General features: G+C 44.4%; 1 protein-coding gene across 1 annotated transcript; it reads right to left on the bottom strand.

Annotated features, from left to right (window-relative positions):
- Nucleotides 1–715: 715 nt before the first annotated feature.
- SLC25A43 (solute carrier family 25 member 43) lies at nt 716–21,368 on the bottom strand. The gene is made up of 5 exons (XM_052813817.1): nt 21,020–21,368; nt 17,750–17,991; nt 16,582–16,754; nt 4,185–4,319; nt 716–3,095 (listed from the first exon to the last, which is right to left on the bottom strand). The coding sequence occupies exons 1-5, from the start codon at nt 21,289–21,291 to the stop codon at nt 2,892–2,894; spliced, it is 1,026 nt and encodes a 341-aa protein (XP_052669777.1). The 5' UTR covers nt 21,292–21,368; the 3' UTR covers nt 716–2,891.
- Between the last annotated feature and the right edge of the window lie 713 nt (nt 21,369–22,081).

The following is a 22,081-nucleotide window of genomic DNA, read 5'->3' on the forward strand; positions in this document are numbered from 1 at the left end:
GCGGGGGGGGGGGGGGCAACCCGCCGGCCCCCCGCCGCGCGGGCGGGAAGAGGGTGGGAGCTGCCCGGCCCGGCCAGCCTTCCCCGCCGCGGGCAGCCCGTGTGGCGGTGACGGGGCCTCCCGTGGCCGCGTCGTGTCCGTCCCGTGTCCCCCCCCCCCCAGCCCCTCCGCGCCATGCGGGTGCCATCACGAAGGCAACAGCGCAGGAGGCCGGGCGGACAGCGGGGCTGGGGGTTTAGGCCAGGTTTAGGGGGGGCGCGGAGCCTCCTCCGTCTTCAGCCGGGGACAGGGTGCGGTGTGACCGCCCGAGCTCCAGGAACCTCAGCTGAGCGCCCCACTCCGAGACCTCTCCCCTTACGATCTCCCTGCTCCGGGAGTCACAGAGCCGCAAGTATCGCACGGGTTCCCGACATCCGTCAGTCACACACACAGAGCTCAGCTGGGGCGAGATGCTCGGACAGACACGTACCCCACCACCCACCACCTCCACTGCACGGCTGCCTCCAAACGTCACCCGAGTTACTGTTCACCTACCTAAGGGTTGTCTCTACCATTTAGCCTTGCTATTAACCGGTTCTTCGTGATCATACACCGTTTTACAGTGATCCGCTTCTGAAGCACTTCGTTTCGGTGCCGTCTTAAGTATTTCAGTGTTACCTTTTGGGGGAGTTCTCATGCATAGATGTGATTACGCAAAGCAGAGGCTTGGCTGATAAAGGGTTAGTGAGTGATTTATCGATCGTAGGAGTACATTACAATACAAAGGTGTTAGTAGCATATCAGAAACAAGTTAGAGGTTAACTTTTTGACTCACTTGACTCTTACCAGGTTTGAAGAGCTGATCAGACATTCATATGCACCCATCATTCAATCTTTAAAATCTATTTAGAAATACAACGTTAGTAAAAAACATACAGGTACGTTTGGACAAGGTAAGGGCACTCTTTAGAAATCCATTCCTCCCCAATACGCTCACAAGTCACTTCTCCTTACTCATACATTTCAAATAAGCCTCAGTAGTATTACCTGCGCTGTGCAGAGAGGGAAACTGAGGCACGGAGAAACATGTTCACTAGGCAGGTTGATTAGAGAGCCAAAAGCACTTACAGCCTCAGTGTGAAGCATGAGCCACCCGATCTGTTCTCTACCGTCTTAATTTTTGCTATCAATGCTTGCATTTCTTCTCTGAGAAGAAAACCAGTATGAAGCACCACTGCAGCAGAACTGAGCAGGCCCATTAAGAGATACTGCAAGGCCTCAGCTGTAGGGTACATCAACGCTGAGTTCTAGGTGCAAGGCAGGCCTTACAATTATCCCAAATCTTTCTGCAAATCTCTCTCCATAGTCACAGGCTGTTCCCGCATCGATCTGCCATTTCCTCACCCTGCTGTGACCTGCCCTAACCAAGCAGTTTCTGAGATTGACTTATTTACACCCAGCAGGGACATAAACGGTACAAACACACGCACACACACAAAGCTGTGTAAACCACCAGGCAAACCCTGTGCTGAGCCCAGGCTGCTGCAGCTAGGGCAGGTGTGGCGTGCACACACCTTACCGAGCTGCTGTGATTCACACATTGCCACAGCCTGAGGCTGGTGGGACATGCGGCAGAGGGCAGAGCCGCCTTCCCACGTGGATACGGGGTTTAAGGTTTTCTTAAAGGCACTAGGATGGGGCTGTTCCATAGCTGTACTTCTACAAAGGAACCAGAGCAATACCCCAGGTCCTCAGGTATAAATACCAAGATGATCTTTTATTGTCCAAAAGCTCCCTAGACTGCTCAGATGCCCATCAATTGCATTGGCACCGGCAATAGCCTCGTGGCCTTGCTGAGAGGTTCCTATCTACAGAAACTATCTGTGGCTCCTGGATCACAGCAGCTAAAGTGGAAAAATCACAGGTGGTGTGCACAGCGCTATTCTGCTGGCAAGGTCTGAGCAGCACAGTAGGCCTGAGTCTGTGCACAGGAACTAAAAAGTAGTTTAATATAAAAATAGAGCTTTAAGAATACCAAAACAACATGACAAGGCTCGTGGCTCTGAAATATCTAACACATTTAAGAACTGTATTTTTGAGGAAATATTTCAGTTAGAGAACTTCAGGAAAACTATTTTTCAAAGCCTGAAATAATTCACATACATGCAGTAACAACACAGGAGAAAGGGGGGAAGATTTTCTAGTATGCACTTGTTTCCAAGATTGTCATTCCAGTGTATTACAGTTCATTTTGCACATCACAATCCTCTCTTAGCAAAAGCACAGTTGCAGCAGCATATTTTCATCTTTACGCCAAGGATTCATACAAAATTATTATTCTCAAGTAAGTCTCAAGAACTGAAGAGGGGATTCTGGAGTGTGACTCAACTGGGACTAATTCTGCATCTGCAGAATGCCACGTCCGCACAGTATCACTAAAAAAAAAAGATTTCAGTAGAAATTCTTGCATGTTGTATGTATTTCAGTCTGTTTATCATTTTTGGCTGACTTGGTATCTCATATTACTTAAAAAAAAATCTATTTGGATTTTCTTAATATTTTTGAAGATACAATTTATACGTTCATCTCAGTTCTCTTGCCTTACTGCGAGTGGTTTTATCTCAAAATGGGTATTCAGTATTGAAAAGCACCTAGAATAACGTAATTTCAAGTTCCAATAGCATAGTGTTTTCAGACCAGTTGCATCTCTTCTCTTCAGTATATGCTTGCTATTCATATTGTTTATATCCATTCAGCAAATGAGATACAAGATTTATTCATTCCTGGCACTGATGTCTCAGTACTAAAACTATGCAATCCGCTGAGACGCTGGTACCTGTAAGTTCAGTGTGTCTTTCTTGCAAAGGTCCTTGAGAAAGGTACTGTGTACATCTGCAATGGATACTCTGATGTCAGTTTTCAAGCGCTGATTTCCTTGGCTCAAAATTTTCCCTTCGGAGGAGCTTTAATTCTCTCAGTTCTTGTGGCTGTAAACTCTGGTCCACGCCAGGAGTTAGCTTGTAATTTAAAGGAGATTCAATATAACCGTTTCTGTAAAGACAGACCCGCTTGCAGAATTCAAAAGTGCTAAACATAACACCGAAGTATGGGACAATCTGGTAAAATAAAAAAAAAAAGGGCAACATAAGATAAAAAAGCAGTATTAGACTCAGTAGTAGCATTCTTAGCTTAGATGTTTTAAAAAAGGAAACTTCTAGGACTTCAAATCTGATCTGATCTGCTAATGGAGCTGTGCTTATTTATATAAAACGAGAGTCTCACCTCAAACTAGGCTAGCACCTGCTAAAAGTAGGAGTTTATTATTGGTACATAACTAATTAAAACAATATTGTGAGGAACAAGGTCTGTGCTAGCCTATAGATTATCACAACTTGTCAAATACCTAAGCAAATCCTAAGCAACGTCAGCAAATCCCAGTACGAAATGTGGGATTTATTCTAAATACAGCAGAGTGAGTGAACAATTTTCTTCTTCTGCCCCACGCAGAATCAGCAGCTCTGGTGCCACGTGGCTTTATACCAGCCAAGGTAGGGCCAGGCACAGGCAGGCCATCACAATCACATTGTCACTCAATTACCACTCATTAGCTGACCTGTAGTACTCCATGTAGGTAATCCTCACCGCAGCACTATAAAATGTATTTATGTAAACTAAATTACCTTCTGTTTAAGCTACCGTGCTTTATTTCGTGCTTTCAACTCAGCAAGGGCTGTAGTAACCAATATGCATGCATTAAGTAGCTGTTCGAAAGGACTACTTCTGACTTCTGGGGAAGTGGCTTATACGCGCCCAATTTTCTTTACAGCTCGGTACAACATGTCAAATTACTGGAGCTCAGCTGAGAAGCAGAACTTGTTTAGCTGTCGTAAGTGGATCACTTGCAATCCCCCATCCATAGCCTACCTTGTGCATTAGCACCACTCCCTTCTCTAAAGACATTCAAATGAACTTGAAAGTAGTGACATCTAGAAGCCAAGCTTACATTTGGGGAAACATGACCAAACCAAGTTCCAAAGCTGGTTTATAACCTGCCTGAAGTTATGCCTGTTCTGTCACAGACTCTGTCATCTATAAGCTGCTAATAAGCACAGAGGCGTGTCATAAGCTTTATAACCCCAACTGTCCAAAAGTGTGTCTTGATTACTTCAGGATAGTCTGTGATTGGGGTGAAAGCAAAACCTCACCTTGAGCAGACTGGGTGTGAGTCCACTCCAAAGGCCAAGCACACCTTTGTTCTTCACAGTTTGCCGGAAACAGTCAGCCATGCCAGTAAAATGGACATCAACTGCTCCGTAGTGGGGAAGCCAAGGACTCTGGGCCTGTTCAAGAGACACCCAGGGGGATTTAGAACAAGCAAAGGAAAACCAAAGTAACTGAAGATCATTGTTTTCTCCATTCTGGTACGTAAGGAACACTTAATGCCAGGTTTCAACAGACTGATCTGGATTCTTCCGTCAACCCAAAAGAATCAGCTATTTTGCCTTGAAATACAAACTAAACAGGGAGGGAATTTACTCTCTGATAGGTACGAAAGAGAAAGAGAGCAGTAATTTCACGCAGCACTTCCTTTTGTGCCACGTCGCTACTAGAAATAAATCCCACCCTTGTGAAGACAAACCATCTGAACTAGAGCCACATAACGCATCAGCCCCATGTCTGCCAGCTGCTCAGGTCTGGGAGAGGGATTTCACATCGCTGGCAGTGGAGCACCTACGAGAGGGAAGCTTGGGGCTGGCCCCAGACGCTACACTGCCTTCCTGTAATTCCGATCAAAAGAGAAGAACGTGCTGGCTTGACTCTGGCTGCTGAGGCTGGGTCCACAGCGCAATGAGAAGGGCGAAACGTGCTACGGGTTGAGTGGCAGCAGCACAGCAGAAACAGAAGAACAGAGATTTCAGCCCAGGCTGTACAAGTCCACCAAGGGCTGTATAGGGGAGCAGTTGGTGCCTGTGCTCCTGTATCTTTGCTACGTGGTCAGTTGATCCGGACTGGTTAAAGTTAGCTTGGGAGCATCCTGCTGGACTGCAGCTACATTTCCAACTGCAGTATGGACAGTGTCCGTTCACATGGAAGAAGTGTAGTGTGTCATTTTTAACAGCAAAATCCTTCCTTCGTTAATCTCCTACTGCGTTAGCACAGACAGGATAACCTGACCTTGAATAATCCCATCCTCATCTGTCTGTGCACATGCAGCCATGGGTTTATTTTGCATTGGCAAATCAGGGTTTCACTCAAACACATGGCAATGACACTTCTCAGTCAGGAGTGTGTGGGGACCCCAGGACACGGGCTGATGACTTGTGCGTGCAAGCTGATCACCACAGGGCAGAAGTTTGATAAAAATGGGACTTGTACAGTTAACCGATTGGCGAATATGGATATCATTATCCCCTCATTGATCTGAAACACCATGTGGTGTAGCATTTTTTCCCTCCTTGGCCAGACTAACTTACAGCCTCTCAGAGCTGCTAAGCCTATGACAAGCCTCTCATAAATCAACAAGTGGTAATGACATTCTCGAGATGCCCCAGCTATAGCATTTCAAATACTTGGCAACTTAAGTGCTGGGAATGGAAACAGATCAAAACTCATGCTCCAGGTATATAAGAGAAGTTGCTAATCAAATAGTTTTAATGCTGTTGCATCCCCTTGCATTACCGGCAAGTCTACTGCTAAAATTTAGAGGCTAACAAACCCCCCCTAATCATCACATACACCAACTGCATAGTCTTTATCTACAAGAAAATCATGTATCATGATTTTTTTCCTCACTTTTGTGCATGATTGAAATGCACGTGAAATAATTCTGATAGCAGGTAACAGGTAAAACCATAGTTTCCTTTTGACAGGGCTTTGGGAGGTGATTTTGGGAAAGTAGCTGTCTGCACTGAGAAAGAAGGCAATAGGCTTCCAACCACATCCTGACTTGTCATCTTCTGGATCGCCTTTATCATGTCCTGGCTCTTTTACCCCAGACAAGAGTAGGGCTGAGGATTTAATCCATGGTCTTTTACACTTTAAGGAGAACAGAAGCATTTGCTTCCCTCTGAACTTTCTCAACAGTGTACCTGATTTGTAAGAGAGGGATCAGATTTGTGGGGAAGAAAGCGTTTCAACTGTTCTAATTGCTTGTCCCCTTTGCATCTACATTGGCCTTACTAACTTCATGGGGCTACAGCTGTTTCCGAAATTCCTAACTGTGGTGCAAGCTCCCACAGCTTCCTGTTTCAGGACTCAGAGAGGCAGACGTTATGGGATTTAACTGCTGTGATTTTACAGTATTACCAGCCCTGCCCTTACAGGTAGTTCAAGGTAACAGAGCTAGTCTGGTACACCAGGGACATGCACATGTTCACTTATGCTCATTTGCTACAAGGAAGCTCAGCTCTGTTACTTGAGGGGTGTAAGGGTTTAAAAAGCAGTAGCTAGATCCAACAGTGAGAAAGAGAGAAATAACTTTTCAAGCCTTAATCCACAGTACTTGAGAAACTCCTGCACAAAGACTCTCATGACTGTACTGTAGAAGATGCCGAGTGCTGCAACTGAGACTTCACGGACCAGTTCCACGAAGAATGGTGATATTAGCACCAGGGATGCTTAGAAGAGCACTCAAATGATGTAAGTATCCTTAAAAATGCAGCAGCAGTCATAGGAGAGCTGGATTCAAAACCTGTTCTACTTTCTAGACTGTCAGCCAGTTTCCACAAGCTTTTTTGGTAAAGGAAGTTACAGGCAGCCAAGCAGTGTAGAGGGACAGGTTTCTAAAACATTCAGGAAAGCAGGAGTGCTGTTAACATGTGATTCCCTTCCTTTCTAAGTCCCTTTGTGGTAGGCAGGGCATGACCTGCCAGAATTAACTGCATGAGTTTGACTTAATCCCCTTCGTTACTGTATACATTGCAAAGGCACTTATCAAAGTGTTTTGATTACAGTACTTCTGCCTACACCACCAAGACAGGCGACAAGCACACTGCAGATTTCAGTAAGATTCTCCATGCAGTAAACACATCTAGAAGACAGTTGAAAAGGAACAGGTAAGTCAAACCCCCAGATTTCTAATTTGCCCACAGACATTGACCTCTTAAGAGATTTACTGAAAGACTATTTATAGTCACATTCACCACGGTTACAGCCATTTTCAAGATTTCAGTCTGTGGTGTGGAGTATGCTTTGCCAGTCTTTCTGCTTTACAGGAGCAGCATGTTTCTAGGACCCTACACACAGTATTTAAGCAACAATTGTCCACAAAATCTCAGAATCACCTACTACAAAAGGAAAACTAAAAACTGTGTGTAGTTAAAACTTCAGTATTTTGGAACACAGCTAAACAAAATTAAAATGTTTTAATAAAAGAAAAAAATTAGGAAGGCATTTCATTTGGCACTGCTTTTAATGAAAAAAATAGCTGTGGGTTTTGGGTGGTTCTGCATCATCTAAGCATGTCTACAACACTGCAATTCTCACAACCGCCTTATGGCACCAGAGCCAGAAAATGGAAGTAATGAAACAGACCAAACTAGTTTCTCTACCTTTTTTGCAGAAACCTACTATGACATACAAATCAAACAGCTAATCTCATGCCAAAAAGATCAGGTTTATGACAGAGATGTTTCACACCATGCACCTCAAAGCAGCTTGAATTCCTTTCTTTTGACACCCTTTGACACTATGGGCTGCTGCATGGAAACCTGTTTGTTACGAACATTTTTAAAGACTTCCTTCCCCCCCCCAGTTACGGCTGTCTCATACTGCATAAGGCTGGAGATACAGTACAGCTCACTGCGCTGATAAGAGAGTGCCAAGTTGTTAGTCATAGTAATAGCGGGGCTAAGTTGCTAATCTTTTTACCTCTGACGGACGATGGGTTCTCTAAATGATTAAAGCACATCAAATGCAGAATTGACTCCATCTGCCCTCTCACAAACACCGTCTTTTAGTATCCAGATGCCACCAAGTCTAGTAAGTCACTGTGATACATCCCTAAAGTTAGCACTCTGTTCTATTTCGACAACCTAAACCCAACAGAGAGAGACATGTATAAAAAAAATCCCAAAACACAACTACCTGCACTCACATTTTTTTATAGAAACAAAATAAGGGTGAAGTGTCACGACAAAACTCAAGCTAATTGTTAATTGTTACCTCAAGACTCTTCAGACACCATCCCTCCCATTGCCTGCATCACAAGGTGACTTCCAGAACAACATAGTCCCATTTTGGGAATTAATCTCACAGACCCTTATAACGATTTCCCCTCCGATGACCTCCCCCAGCCCCTCTCCTCCTCCTCTCTTCCTCTGAGGATCGAAGGACGGATGTAGTTCACCGCAGCTGCAGTGGGAACCATGCCCATCAAAAATCAATCACTTGAACCTTTCCAAGGCTCACAGTAGCCACACGGGGACCAAGGAGAGACCTCCCGGTCAGGAAACGGCAGACACGGTGGTTAGGCCACTGGAGCCCGAGCCCAGAGCTGTGCAGATAAAAAATTCCCTCTTGCGCTTTAGGTCATTTTGGTTTGCAACTACCTGAATTTACATGGATCGGAGGCTGTTTAGAAATACTTTTCTCTCGATACATGTACTTTTTTACCCCCTTCGGTGTTCATAAAGTTTGTTGCTGCAAAGATTTGGTATTTATTTACTTTTTGAGCATGCAGTACTGTTGGCACAGAGTATGAAAGATCAACTAACAGTGAATAGCTGCCATAGGTGGTACGCTATCCTGATGGTAGATACAGTAAAATTGCTTGTTATTGATATATTTTCAACAGATTCAGGTGTCCTACACTTCTGATCAATTAAAAAAAAAAAAAAGTACATGAAGGCAGTTTACAACACAGCTCGAGTTCACACTTAATCTGGAAGCTAAAATAAGAAGTCTTTGCAGTCTGGGTTAATAAGGACACATGCAATGAGCAAGCGTAACTGTCATTCAAGGGAAACTGAAGGACAAAGATTGCAGTTTTCATTCAAGCTGATGCCACTCCAGTCAACAGAAATTTCACTCAAGTGAAGGCTGAATGCTTGAAAGAGTATTTCATTCCACTCAAATAAGAAAGAATTAAAATGTAAATGAGTATTAATATTGGTGGGAAAAGCATGCATTCTCTTGGGCTAACCAATCGTTTCACCTGGAGGACAGCCTTACGTGGTAGGCACCTTTTCTGTGTCAGTGGTTTGGTAATGCTGACCTACCCCTGGCTACAGTCCACCAAAGGTACTCAGGCATGTCGGAAGGTAAACGATAACAAGCTATCAGGAGGCAATCGGTTCCAGAGCAGCACAGCAGAGCAGCTGACCTCCAGCTTTCTGCGCTCTAGGAACATGTTGTCCTTTACTTTGTAACCTGAACTGGGGCCAAATCATCTCGCCTTTCTGAGATCAATGGCACCGAATGAGCAGAACAGTTTACTGCTTGCTCCAAAGTTTGACTCTTAACTTTAAATACATTATCCCCAGGCCTGTTGTACCCTGAGGCTTCACGGTCTGTTGCAGAATCCCTCCCGTGCTGCTGAACCTAAGCTTTTAACACCTGCTGTATGAAGAAATCTTTGATGTGGAATATAGACTTTTTTTCTCAAGGCAGTGCAAACCCCTTGCATGGACACCTCTGGGTGGTTTCTGAATGCCTCCTGATGGTTCAGCTCAATCCTTACAAACAGGTGCACCATTTTCATGCACATTAACACTAGTTTATTTAATGGAGCAAACCCTTAGGCAGGCTAGCTTGGTCCCACGCTTCGCACAGTGAATAGCAATGCTAGTTCCCGCACCTCCTGCTGCCTGTGTAGGAACTGAGGAGAAAACTAACATTTTACAGGACTGGCGCTTTACAGAGGACATATTTCCATTGGCCTTATGTGGATGAGGAAAGGAATTACACCAAATCAAAATAAATCAGATATAAAAGAATAGAGTGTCCACAAAGTTTGAGCTCCTGTTTATGGAGTATTTTGCATAATTAATCACCTTACATGTCACAGGCATATCATTCTAAACAAAGACAAATGGATACAAGGCTCTCCCATATAACTGATGTAAAAATACTGACGTTAGGGGTAACTGTGATAGCTGTCACTCTGGAGATATTACTGTCTCCCTGCTGAAAATTATGGTTATAATAGTTGCGTGCGCACAGCAGCGTACCCTAACTTGTCTCAGGCTGCATCAGCTGGGTGAGCTTACCAAGTTTAAAAAGGTGGGCTGAGTTAACCCATCTGATTTGCCCGAAAGCAGATTAAAGAGCTCTCGCTTATGAGCGAGATCCACACTGATCACAGAGCTGCAGAGGCTGTAAGAGGCTGGTGGCCATGCTCAGCTGGCACTACCAAATCTAGGACTGGGAGCGTCGAGACCACTTCAGTGTCTGGGAAAATCATTCGGAGAGAATTGCATTCTGCCCTCCCTCAGACATCCTGCATTTCAAATGGGTACAGTGCATTTTCCTGCTTTTCTTCAGCAGACCACTGTGCTGCAGTGCTAAGCTACTGCTGTAGTCCACCTCAGAACGAGTATGACATACATATCACACCACAGCTCCTTGGATGAACAGGGTTAAAGACCACTAGACATAGCATGAGCTGTCACAAGGCAGACCTGACTGTTAGATCAGCCCAGTCCTGCTTCAGATTCTTGATTTACCATTTTTCCCTCTTAACCAGTTTTCCACTGACACTGTTCTGTGTTTCAACTTCACAGGCAGTCAGTCTTCATGATTCTCTCCTGTGGAAGTCTGGGGATCTAAGAGAAATGCTTCTGAGGTTTGTTCAGATGCACAAAAGCTGATCTAGGCTGTTACAGAAGGCAAAGCACATGTTACACTCGGTAGCTTTTTTCAGGCATTGTCTCAACCTTTTACTGGACCAAGTACTTCCCAAGGCAGTAGGGCACTATTCTGCAACAGCCTCAGAGAAAGTGGTAGAAAATATCTTTATAGTAACATCAATGAAACAATAAAAAATGCTGGCAGCTCAAAGCATTTAGACACAGGGAAAAAGAGAAGGAAGGAAGGAAGGGATTTTACCAAAACCAGAATCTGACATCTATTACCTATTTGGTAATAATCAGAGGAGCCAGGCTGGTCCTAATTTCAAGTACCACCCAGGGCATGGGATCCTGGCTGATGCTTGAACCCCAGCAGCAAGGAGAAGGGGAGCATGAGATCATAGGGAGAAGTAAGAAAAGTAAGAACTCACACTGCAGCCTCCCCCTCAGGTGAAATATTTTTGGAGTTTCATCTGTATCTGTGCACTTGTTTTCACAACACTTGAAGGAAGTTAGTATCTCTGAAACCTCCACTCCTTTGTCGAGTTTAGTTGGACAGCAGGATCAAAAGTTATTGGGGGCAAGGACAGACAGCTAGCAACCATATATGCCTTACTTCCACAGGAAATCAGACTAAAGTAGTAATATTGCTCCTTATTTGCTTCCACACTATGGAATTTGCCACTCTGTGTGCTCAGGTGGCTCCATCTCTGAAAATTTTCAAGGCTCAGGCTCCCATGCCATTCACTATTAAAGGGTCTCCCTGCACAAAGTCTCAGAGCACATATGCTTTCGAAATGTCATGTGAACCACATGACCCAAAAAGGATTTCTTATTTTTAAACCAGGTCATGACTCCAATAACTCTCATATTCCCAGCTGACCAGAACACAGATCTCACAAACAGCAGGGACACCACAGCTTGAGAGCTTTCAGAGGCTGCCATGCCAGCACCAGTGACTATCTCCAATGACAAAGCACTCTCCGCAAGTTACTCATGTTTAAGCAACGCAGGAGCACTGTCTCCTCATTTCAGCAGGGAGAAGGTGCTTTTCTAACGAACATTTATCATTTTCTTTTCCAAAGCTTTGTTTATAACCCAGCCACTGGGTTCTTGCTAGACTGACTTTTACGATGCAAGGAAAGTAGTTAGGGGACTAATTTTAAATAAATACTTAAATAACAGTACCACTTTTAAGGAGAGACTTCAGTTGCTCCTTTAACAGACTAGAAATGCACCAACAGGGCACAAGATTGCACTTATTTTAAACAGGCCACCTCACAAAGGGAATAATTGTTGAGTTTTCTCCAGGTTACTAAGAACTCATAGCATTTATGTAATTTACCACAGATTTCACACTTGCAGAGCATCTTGTGTTCCAAAAAACCAAAAAAACGCCAACAAAAACCCCAAAACACATTGCAGATTTATAGGCAGCCGAGACCTAACCAATTCACTTTTGTCACTGAAGAGAGGCCACTTCTTGCGTGATGCACAGCAACAGTCTACACTAACCAAGAACAGTGAGCCTGTTTGTTTATGGCAGTGAAGGGAATTCAAAGCCTGGATTTTAAAACAGAAAGATTGCTACTGAACAATGCTTTCCCTGGAGAGATGTCCTCATAACTTGAGGATGCTGTGCAGTCAACACCAAAAATGTGCTGAATCCTGCAGTATACTAAGTATGCTTATTCTATATTACAAGGGTTTGATGGTAAAGCTACACCTGAGTAGCATTTTCTGGCAAAGGAGTTTCAGACAAGTTTTAGTCACAGAAATTGGAACACATTATCCCATCAAAATATGGGGACAGGACTGAGCTTCTGCAAGCCATACAAAATTCGTTCATGTAAGCAAGTGAGGACTAACTGTACAGTCGACAGAGTATCTGTGAAACTTTAGGGTCATCTTTGTGCATTTTGCCTAACAAAACTACCAAAGTCACGGAGCAATTTGGAACGAAGGCCGAGAAGTACCAGCCAGGGGTATCTGAGCCTACTTCTGAGGGTCGTGCACAGAGGGAAGCGCCAAACTTGGGTATTAGGTTTGTGCTGACCATTTGCATGTTTGTAGATTTTCAGTTCCACACATAGCCTGGGATCGGTGTCATTCTAATAATAATCTTCTGTATGGCATATAACAGCTCTAAATTCATCTTCCTTTACTGTAATGCCAGAGCTCAGTCCAATATGCACTTATGAAGGTCATCATAGGCAAAAAGATGATGTGGGGAAGTGGAAAAATATTACCAGTGCTTCCCTTAGACCCAGACTCATTCATAGGCAAGTATTTCCCTGCTTAAGGTTTTAAAAAAAAAAAAAAAAAAAAAAAGTGTTCTTGTATGCAAGTCTACAAGGTAAAAGTGCAGTACTTGAATATTGCTTAGATACTGGATTTAACAAAGATCATGATATTGTGAGGTAAGGAAGGAAAGCCAAGCATAACAGTCAAAAGGATATAAAGATCAGTAAGTTTTTGTTCAGCATAAGAGTGAGTCAGGAAAGCATTTGATATAGAACATCCCTTTGAATAACCCTCTCCTTCACTAATCCCCTTCTACAGATGCACAACAAAAGCCATATTTCCATGCCAAAACATGCATACAGTACCTCTTCATTCTCTAACATGCCAATCAGGAGCAAAGTGAAAAAAGGAAGACAAAGGAATAAAATTAGGATAAGCACAACATTGAGAACTCACATATTCAGTAAGACTCACTCACATTAATTAACATTTCTTTTAAGAAAAATGTTCAAGTATATTTAGCAACACAGCATCTTTGTAAAAAAAAAAAAAGTAAACATGATAAAGATAATCCTAATGGCAGAGGGGGAAGAAGCCATGGTTACAGAGCAAATCTGACATCATAAATCATCACCAAAACACAGAGGAAGAATTGTTCACTGACAGTCAGCTCCTACTCCCACAGATGTCAGTGACAGAAGCTGCTGACATCAGAAGTGTAGGATTCAGATATATAAAAGGAGAAAGGATGAAACAAAATTTTTACAACTGAGATTAAAAATAATACCTTATCCTTCCTCCCATAGCAGGATTCATTTTCTAGTCTGCGCAAACAATTCAAGCATTGTCTAGGTGAGCAGATGGATGGAGCTAACCCTTCCAAGACTGCCTAGTGTGTCAGGTAAAGATCTGAACTGGATGTTCTGGTCTCAGGCTTGTACTCCATCCCAGAATCAGAGAAGACAGCCTTGTGTCCTAGTTTCTCAGTTTTTGAAGCTCCTGAGACTGCCTTACAACTGCCTGGTTCACCATCACCAATAGGTTCACTGGAAAAGTCGTCTTTGGCAATATATTGTCTCCATCTGTCAGATCAGTGGGACAGAAGGGAAGGAAGAAGAATCCGATACCAATGTCCGTAACGTGCTGGGTTCTTCTTCGTACACGAAACCAGTGTTCGTTGCTTCAAAACAAAGCCAGCATTTCCCTACGTGCACTGCAGAGCACTCACCCCAGGCCCAGGGGTAGCTGAAGGCTTTGTACACCCCTCTTTCTGTCAGCTAGAAAGGTGAATCACTGAATGGAGGCTGATCGGAATATGACGTCCGAGAAAAACTGTGATCAGAAATATCTGCTCCCCTGTTTTCTACAGAACACTGAAATGTCTTGAAGCTCTTTTCCCCCCTTCTTTATTCTCCCCCTTTCTAGGTCCCTTTGCAGGACACCTTTTCTGGTGCTGTCCTAGACATTTCTCTCTTCTGACCACCACCCTGCAAACTGAACAGGCCAGCAAGTAAGCACAAAGCAGAGCTGATCCCTGCAAAGCTGGGCCATGCCCTGGTGCTAACTGTGAAAAACAAACTTCTTGGATGACCTTACATGAGTTCCAGTGAGCTCTCAGTATCAGCTTGGGTGTGATTTTCAACAGGTCTCTCTTCTGGACAGGCCTCTGTGACTTACACAATTTCCAGTACCAAACAAATTACAGGCTTTCACACCTAGGCAGCTAGTTCTGAAACACCCTTGCCTTCTCCCTTGCCTTCAGAATAAATCCCTGAACAGGAGGTGTTCCTCTAAGCTTGGAAAATCACTATTCAGTTGTTGCAATGCACCTATGAGGAAAAAAAAGCTCACTGTTGTTAAGCCTTTTTTCTGTCCGAAGTATTTTTAGCATATCCACTTCCTACATATTTAGGCAATAAATCCAGTTCACTTATTTCTAGAAGTGCCAATCAGATGTTTTAAGCATCCCTTTGGTGAAAGAGTACAGCCTAGTGGCAGGAAAATGAAAGATGGGCCTGTTCCACTTCTCTACTTGCCTGTCAAGACAAAGCTTGACACAGAACTTAACATCACACCAGTTACAGCTGAAAGTTGCTTTTGAACTGATTACAAAAACTGAATGTTCAAGTAACTGATGTATTGACAGAAAATATTAAAAGGGAAACAGCACTGTAAATGTCTGTCTTTTCTTTATTCTTTAGGGCAACCGTATTGCTGTGAGCCTAAGGATATAAAGAAAAAGAGGACTTGTACGGAGTAATTGCTTTTCTTAGACCCACTGATACAGCTGGAAAAAATGATCAAGTTTTCATACTCAGAATCTCTTTCTCACCTGAGACATTTTATGAGATACCTGATGAAAGGGCTCAGCTTAAAGCTTGACTTCTGGACACATCAGCTACACGAGCTGGTCTAATAAAAGACATTACTCCTCCTGCTGAGGTCCTCTGTTACAAGATGGAGAGAGGGCAACGAAGGTTTCTGTGCCACTGGATCTGAGCCCTGTCTGAAGAGGGAACCTAGGGAGCTGGAGAGGGGAATTCACAGTTTCACTGACCTTTTGCTAGCTTGTGACTTATCACCCAGGCTACCACTTGATGAGTGGGACGGGGACCTACATAATGCTGCCACACCAAATGACGGCTTTTTTTCTACGATCACAAAAGCTTCCTATAAATCTGCAGTCCCATGAACTAAGCTGAAAGAACAAACTCATATGCCCCAGCCAGACAGCCACCAGATGATGACAGCTATTCACTGACACTCTACTGATGAATTTCTAATGAAAAGTCAACATCATCAAATGAATTATGTCAGTGAGATGGAAGCTGTGGGGCAGTGGTTGTTTTGTGTTTGGGGTTTGTTTTAGATCATTATTACTCAACTTTCAGGAGAACGGATCAGCAAGATAATATAAAACGATATAGTAACTTGATATAGTAACTCATGTTGCTGATGCTCCAGGAAAGCAGCAGCACTAGCAACTGGGAAGTCACCTGTTAACCAGAGGAGTCAGAAATAAGAATGAGGATAGTTCTGACACTTCAGACTTAATACCTGCTGTGCAAGTTTCTTGTGGTTGCCATTATGTAGATCAGGCATAAATGGCAGACACACAGGCTCTGAAAATTGACATGGATCTCATTCATCCTGCCTGCCACCGAGGGGGCTGAATGCCTGTATTTGCCTGAAGGTTTGCCAATTCTGAACTGTGAGAATTTGATGGAATTGCTATGAAAAAGAAATAAAGCTAAAGACACAGACTCTGAGAGTATACATATATCCCATTATAGTACTCGAACCCACCTTAAAAGTGTAACAACACACTTGTAAGAATAATTTTCAGACTTTAAAAAAAAAAAACAAAACCCAAAACAAAACAAAAAACCAAACCAACCCACCAAAAAACCCCAAATCAAAAAAACCCAAACCCCAACCAACCTAAAACAAAGTCTCTGTAGCCTACTGGTAAGAGAAATAAAGTGGCACTCATGATCATCTGGCTAGTCTTGCCCCAGGCTCCTGCAACAAGCACCTATAACAAAGTACTAGTAACACGAGTGCTCTGTACCTGCATCTTCCTCTTGACAGTCTCAAAGGGGAAAGAAAGTGTCTGTGCCACACCAGCTGCTACACAGCCATTTATGAAGTTCTGAAGAGGAGTGAAATGAACTATGGGTTCTCGCCAGATTTTGTCCAGATTGATATAAACAAAGAATGAGCCCGCAGAAAATGGGACAGCACCTAGAAAGCAAACCAGACAGGTTTATATCAACACACTGTACACTAAGAAAACAGAGCTGCTCATCACATAACCTAGAAAGATGGGATGAGACGCTGCCAGTTTACACCTTGCACTGCTCAAACCCAATCAATATTTTGAAGAATGTTACTTTTTAGTCACTGGTTTACCACCAAACACCCATATTGTAGGATCTAGACGTGCTGATAGGAGCATATATTTACATATTAAAACATGCATGTTGTCAGAATTATTAGCTGCTTTAGCCTCATGACAGGTCAGCTCTTTCTCCAGGTTCTCTCTTTTGTGACAAGCTCTTTCTCCCATTCAACCCAACCCTAGCAGTTGTATGGGTAAACAGAGTTGCCTCTCCAGTCAAGCTGATAAGGGATACTTTTGCTTGTTTCATGCTCTCATCAATTTTATAGTGGGATTATACATTATTATGCTTTTTTTTTATAATGTCATATTGTGAAAGAGTGGACTCAAAGTTAAATGGCATTTTTAAAAGCTATGGAGAGTAAATAAATAATTAAAAAGTCATTTAATGTAAAGAGAGATTATCGCTAATCTTCACTTTTCACATCAGTTATACATTACTGCTCATACCGGTTTCACTGAACAGCTAGGGAGACACTCTCACACCTGTGAGGAATTAGGAACACTGTGTGTGTGTGTGTATATATATATTTTTTTTTTAAAAGAGTTAAATGGCGGAAACCTTGCATCCAAGCACAACTAGATCATCTATAAAAGAAGGAAAAGAGTATTTTGTTGAACACTTAACCATACATAAAATGCTACGCACTTGGTCATAATTTGAAGCAATAAAGCTGCAGCAGAGGTAATCAGTATTGTCGTGCCTTGTAAATCTACATACCTTCTAAAGAAGAACATTACTATCTGCTTTTGATATCAGGTGAGCAAATGACTGCAGAACTACACAGCTGCAAGAAACAATGTGCAATGAAGTGATTTTTCCCCATTATTATTTTACCTAATATAGCTGGTGAAACACCGCGGTAGAGTGCAAGGAGTCCTTCCTGATGATAAATTTTGTAAAAAGCATGAAGAATTCCTTCGTAAGATGGTTCCAGACGGTTCTGCACAATGAGCCGTGTTTTAATTACATCAGTGGGGTAAGTCACGATGGTTGCAACCATGCCAGCCAGACTTCCTGCCATGATAGCTCTCCAGTGGGAGATATGACCCAACTCATCCGTGAAAAGTATAACAAGTCTAGAGTAAACACATAAAAGAGGTACTATTAATGACAGTACAAACAAAACACATGAAAAATTAAGGCAGATTATTCTCAATGTAATTGTTCTTCTGCCCACAAGCCCCTTCAGCAGCAGGAGTTGAAAGTTTAACATGTATTTCATCCAAGACCTTACTATATATAACACCACACAAGCTTTAGAACCTCTGTGAAACAGAACACGCGAACAGACAAACATGAGCAGAGTCCAAAAAACATGCCTAAGAGCCCAAAGAGATTTTGGGTAAATCCATGCTGCGCAGAAGTGCAGAAATGCGAAAGTTATAGTTAACAATTAAGCCAGGGACTGGAAAAAAAAACCTCTGCAAATGGAATTTGCTTTGATTTTAGTGTTACTGACCTAAAATACTTCCAGTACCTGAAAGGGCTTTTTTAGAGGCAGCTTGCATAGCTCTACCTGCACCGCAGTTCTCAGCACCGACTAAGCTCACATAGCTTGAGTTGTGGTACCATGCTGGAGGTGCAGAGCACCAGTTCAACAATGAAAAAATTCTTTAAAGATACGGACACTAATTGTTCAAACTATTTACTTGTTTGCTTTGCAAGAGACTTTTAAAGTAATTTTTGACCACAGAATCCTCATTTATATTTCCATCTATAGGATGAAAATTACCATGACTTAAAACACGTCTGCAAGAAATTCTCTGATCATCGGTCATCAGTTAGATACATTGGTTCAGCCCCCCAAAGTTATCATTTCAAGAAGAAATACATAGATAACGTCATCACAGGCCTTCTGAGAACAACTGAACCTTCCTCTGTTGCTTATGTTGGGACACAAAGGTCTACAGGGATACTTCTCTAGAGAAGAATTCTGTCCAGGCACTATTATGCTCGGGAGGTTAAGTCTAAATTTGAAATTTTGAAATTGAAGCACAGAGTTTTAAAGGCTAACCTACAACTCGTGCATTTGTGATGCACAGAAGGACTTTTCTATGTACGCAGGGCACTCCTACATCAGGAAGAAGTGTCATGGAGGCAGCAAGAAGCAAGTAAAAAGACTTGAGAGGAGACTCTTAGCTCGTGGTAAAGAAACTTATTATTCTATTTTGGAAGCATTAACTAAACTGCCTAAACAGCAGATTTACATTTAAACTACACAGTGTTACCACGTCCAGAACAAAATAATTTGCAAAGATTTACAAGTCACCGCTTGCTCAGTTGATGTTTTTTCACATGAGTGTGCATTTTCTACCGCATGACAGATCCCTGTATCTACTTGTCTCGTGCCCTGGAGAGAGCCCAGAGCAGAAAGACTAGCCAAGCAGAAGTGAAAGGAGACAATTTTTTTTTCCTGTGTGTCTTGTACAGTCCCTAAAGCAACGCAGCCTGATTTTCCTGTGCGTGCACAAATGTGTGGGGAGGGTTGTGGGGTGTCTCTAGGCACTACCCAGATAACATTTAAAACTGCCACTGAAAGACAGAGTCTGTGCACAGTAACCGCAGAGGGAGTGCAGAGTCAGCTAAACCCCCCCTTCCCCATCCAGCTCCCCCCGCACCGCCGCTCCTGGGGCTGCTGACTGTGCTCAGCCCAGGTCCTTCCGCAGTTGGCATTACTATTTACTTCAGTTACCGTGTAACATTTCTCTTTTTGCGTTTCTTGCCTTTATATACACCATTCTGCCACTAGAAAATACAGTAAAAAATCCCCAAATAAGGTATCAAGAAATATGTGTAGGCAGCTTTTATTTAATTTCCTGGTAGCCTACTTCCACTTGTAATTCAAAAGAACACCGTGTGCAAACTAGAGACCAACTACAGCCTGGCAAAGGGAAGGCACTCTTTCAAGCCGAACGAACAATTAAGGCAGTTACTTTGCTCAAAATCAACTGGTTTATACTGGTGCAACACACTGACTCTTCTGGGAACTTTACGTTTAAATCACTGTTTCTGCCTTCCCACTGCCATTACGCCTCCCCTTGTTTGACCACCACGTGCATTACAAGCAGAAGGACACAACAGAGCTGCCCAGTTCCAGGGTCGCTTTCGTCTATTATTTCCTAAAAGGCGCAGGCAGAGCCGGGAGGATGACTCTTGCTCACCAGATGAGTGACAAACCCCAGCAGGCTGCGCGGCGTCAGCGGGCCGGATTGGCCAGCGTGGGCTGAGCCCATGCTTCTCCCCACCCGGCACGGCCCACGAACTGGAATAACCCATCGCCCAGCTGGGCGGAAATGTCAAATGCATACCATGCGCACAGCTGACCTTAATAAAAAAAAAAAAAAAGAAACAAACCCAACCCTGGAAGTGGCAAAACATGCTGGTGCGTGCAAGCAGCCAGGCACTCCTCTCAAAGGCTGAAAGATAGAGGCAGCAAAAGGGAATCCTAGGAAACAGCATGGGTTGGCAGAGCTCAGTCAGCGCTGCTCCATGTTGATCCTGCTGCAGTCCTTCCAGTGTTTACCTTAATTTAATGTCTGTGTATTACCGAAAACAAGGTCTTAAATAATGTCACATATCGACTTCAAACCCGATCAAATTTCCATAATAGGGTAAAAGATTTGAATCATGATTTTGCTGTTACTTTCTTTGCCACAGACAATATAAGTACTTGAGAGCGTATAAATGAATAAAATAGATTGGTTGCAAAGAACAGATGCCGCAGTCGCATTTGCGGGCAGCGCTGTAACTTCATTTCTAAAGGAATCTGGCTGAGCAGAAGAGATTTAACAGACTATCAACCCTCCACCATCCGAAGAACACCTCCGACTTTATAAGCAGTTTCTGGCATATCACCTGGCACTAAGAGTTGCTACCTGCCGAATAAGCGAAATAAACGAAGCGGCTACCCAGGGTACACGTCTCCGGGAAGAGGGGACGCGCAACCGCGTAGCCATGCAGCCGAGCCAGCGACATCCAGGTGCCCCTGGGGACTAAGCACCTCCACTTCCCACCCCCTCCTCTTCCGTACCAGACACGAAAGGCCGGAGCGAGAGCGCACCCCTCCCCGCGGAGCCCCGGCCTGTCCCGGGGCCGCTGGCTTACCGGCGGGAGGCGGCGAGCTGCAGCGCGCTGTAGGGGAAGAGTCGCAGGCAGGCGGTGAGGTTCCCCTTCCAGAGGGCCCGCAGCCCCTCGGCGCGGCACAGGCTTTGCCCGGCGCCGCGCAGCCCCCGCCGGCAGTGCCAGGTGCCCACCTGCGCCAGCACCGTCAGCAGCTCCAGCGGCGCCGTCAGGCTGAGGCTCAGCGCTCCCGCCAGCCCGGCGCAGCCCAGCCGCTGCAGGGCGGTCACCCGCCCGTCCCGCCGCCAGGTGGCCATGGCTCGGCTCGGCTCGGCTCGGCTCGGCGGCACTGCGGGCGCCCGGCCCGGCCCGGCCCGGCCCGGCCCGGCTCGGCCCGGCCCGGCTCGGCCGCCGGAGGGCGCTGTGAGGCGGGTCCCCGCCCGGCCCGGCCCCGCTCCGCTCCCGCTGTCTCACGGCGGAAGGCGGAGAGGCCCCGCTGGGTCCCGGTGCATTACGGGCCGTGGGTTGGTTTGCAGCCGGATAGTCTGCTGGCACCGGTACCCTCCTTGCCGCTCCTGCAGGGGGTCTGTGCGAAGGCGGCCAGGGTGGCAGGGAACCCGGAGCGCACGCTGCTCCCGCTTGTACTCAAATTCACATAGCATTACATTATTTGCATTTATGTAACATTAAAAAAAAAAAAAAAAAGCCCTCACAACAGCGACCTGGGCGCATTCAGGACACTTCCCTTTGTCTTTAAAGTGAAATATATTTCCACAACGATCAAATGCATCTGTTGGTTACGGCTTACTTCCTGCATTACTAGCCAAAAATACTGCTTCCTAACTAGTGAGTTCTGCTGCTGAGGCCCTGTGCATTGATGCTGAAAGCGAGGAACTGAGTGAACATCATTAACAAGATTTACAAGGTCAATTAGTTCAGGCTTTGCTGATGCGCTACCACAGAAAAGGGGAAAAAGGCACGGGGAGGGGAAAGAAGTGGAAAGGAGATACAGGTAGTGACCAGGATCTACGGAGTGAGGAGGTAACAACTAGTAAGAAGGCAGTAGCAGTGGTTTGCTCCAAAACAGGATGTCTGCTCTGTTTCTTG

This window comes from Harpia harpyja, chromosome 18 (genome assembly GCF_026419915.1).
Source record: "Harpia harpyja isolate bHarHar1 chromosome 18, bHarHar1 primary haplotype, whole genome shotgun sequence".
NCBI classification, from domain to species: Eukaryota; Metazoa; Chordata; class Aves; order Accipitriformes; family Accipitridae; genus Harpia; species Harpia harpyja.

Coding starts and splice junctions, on each gene's coding strand:
- SLC25A43 (XM_052813817.1), bottom strand. CDS start 21,291: ATGGCCACCTGGCGGCGGGACGGGCGGGTGACCGCCCTGCAGCGGCTG. Junction 16,755..17,749: donor TGTTTCACCAGCTATATTAG/GTAAAATAATAA, acceptor TTTGCTTTCTAG/GTGCTGTCCCATTTTCTGCG. Junction 3,096..4,184: donor TCACACCCAGTCTGCTCAAG/GTGAGGTTTTGC, acceptor TTATTTTACCAG/ATTGTCCCATACTTCGGTGT.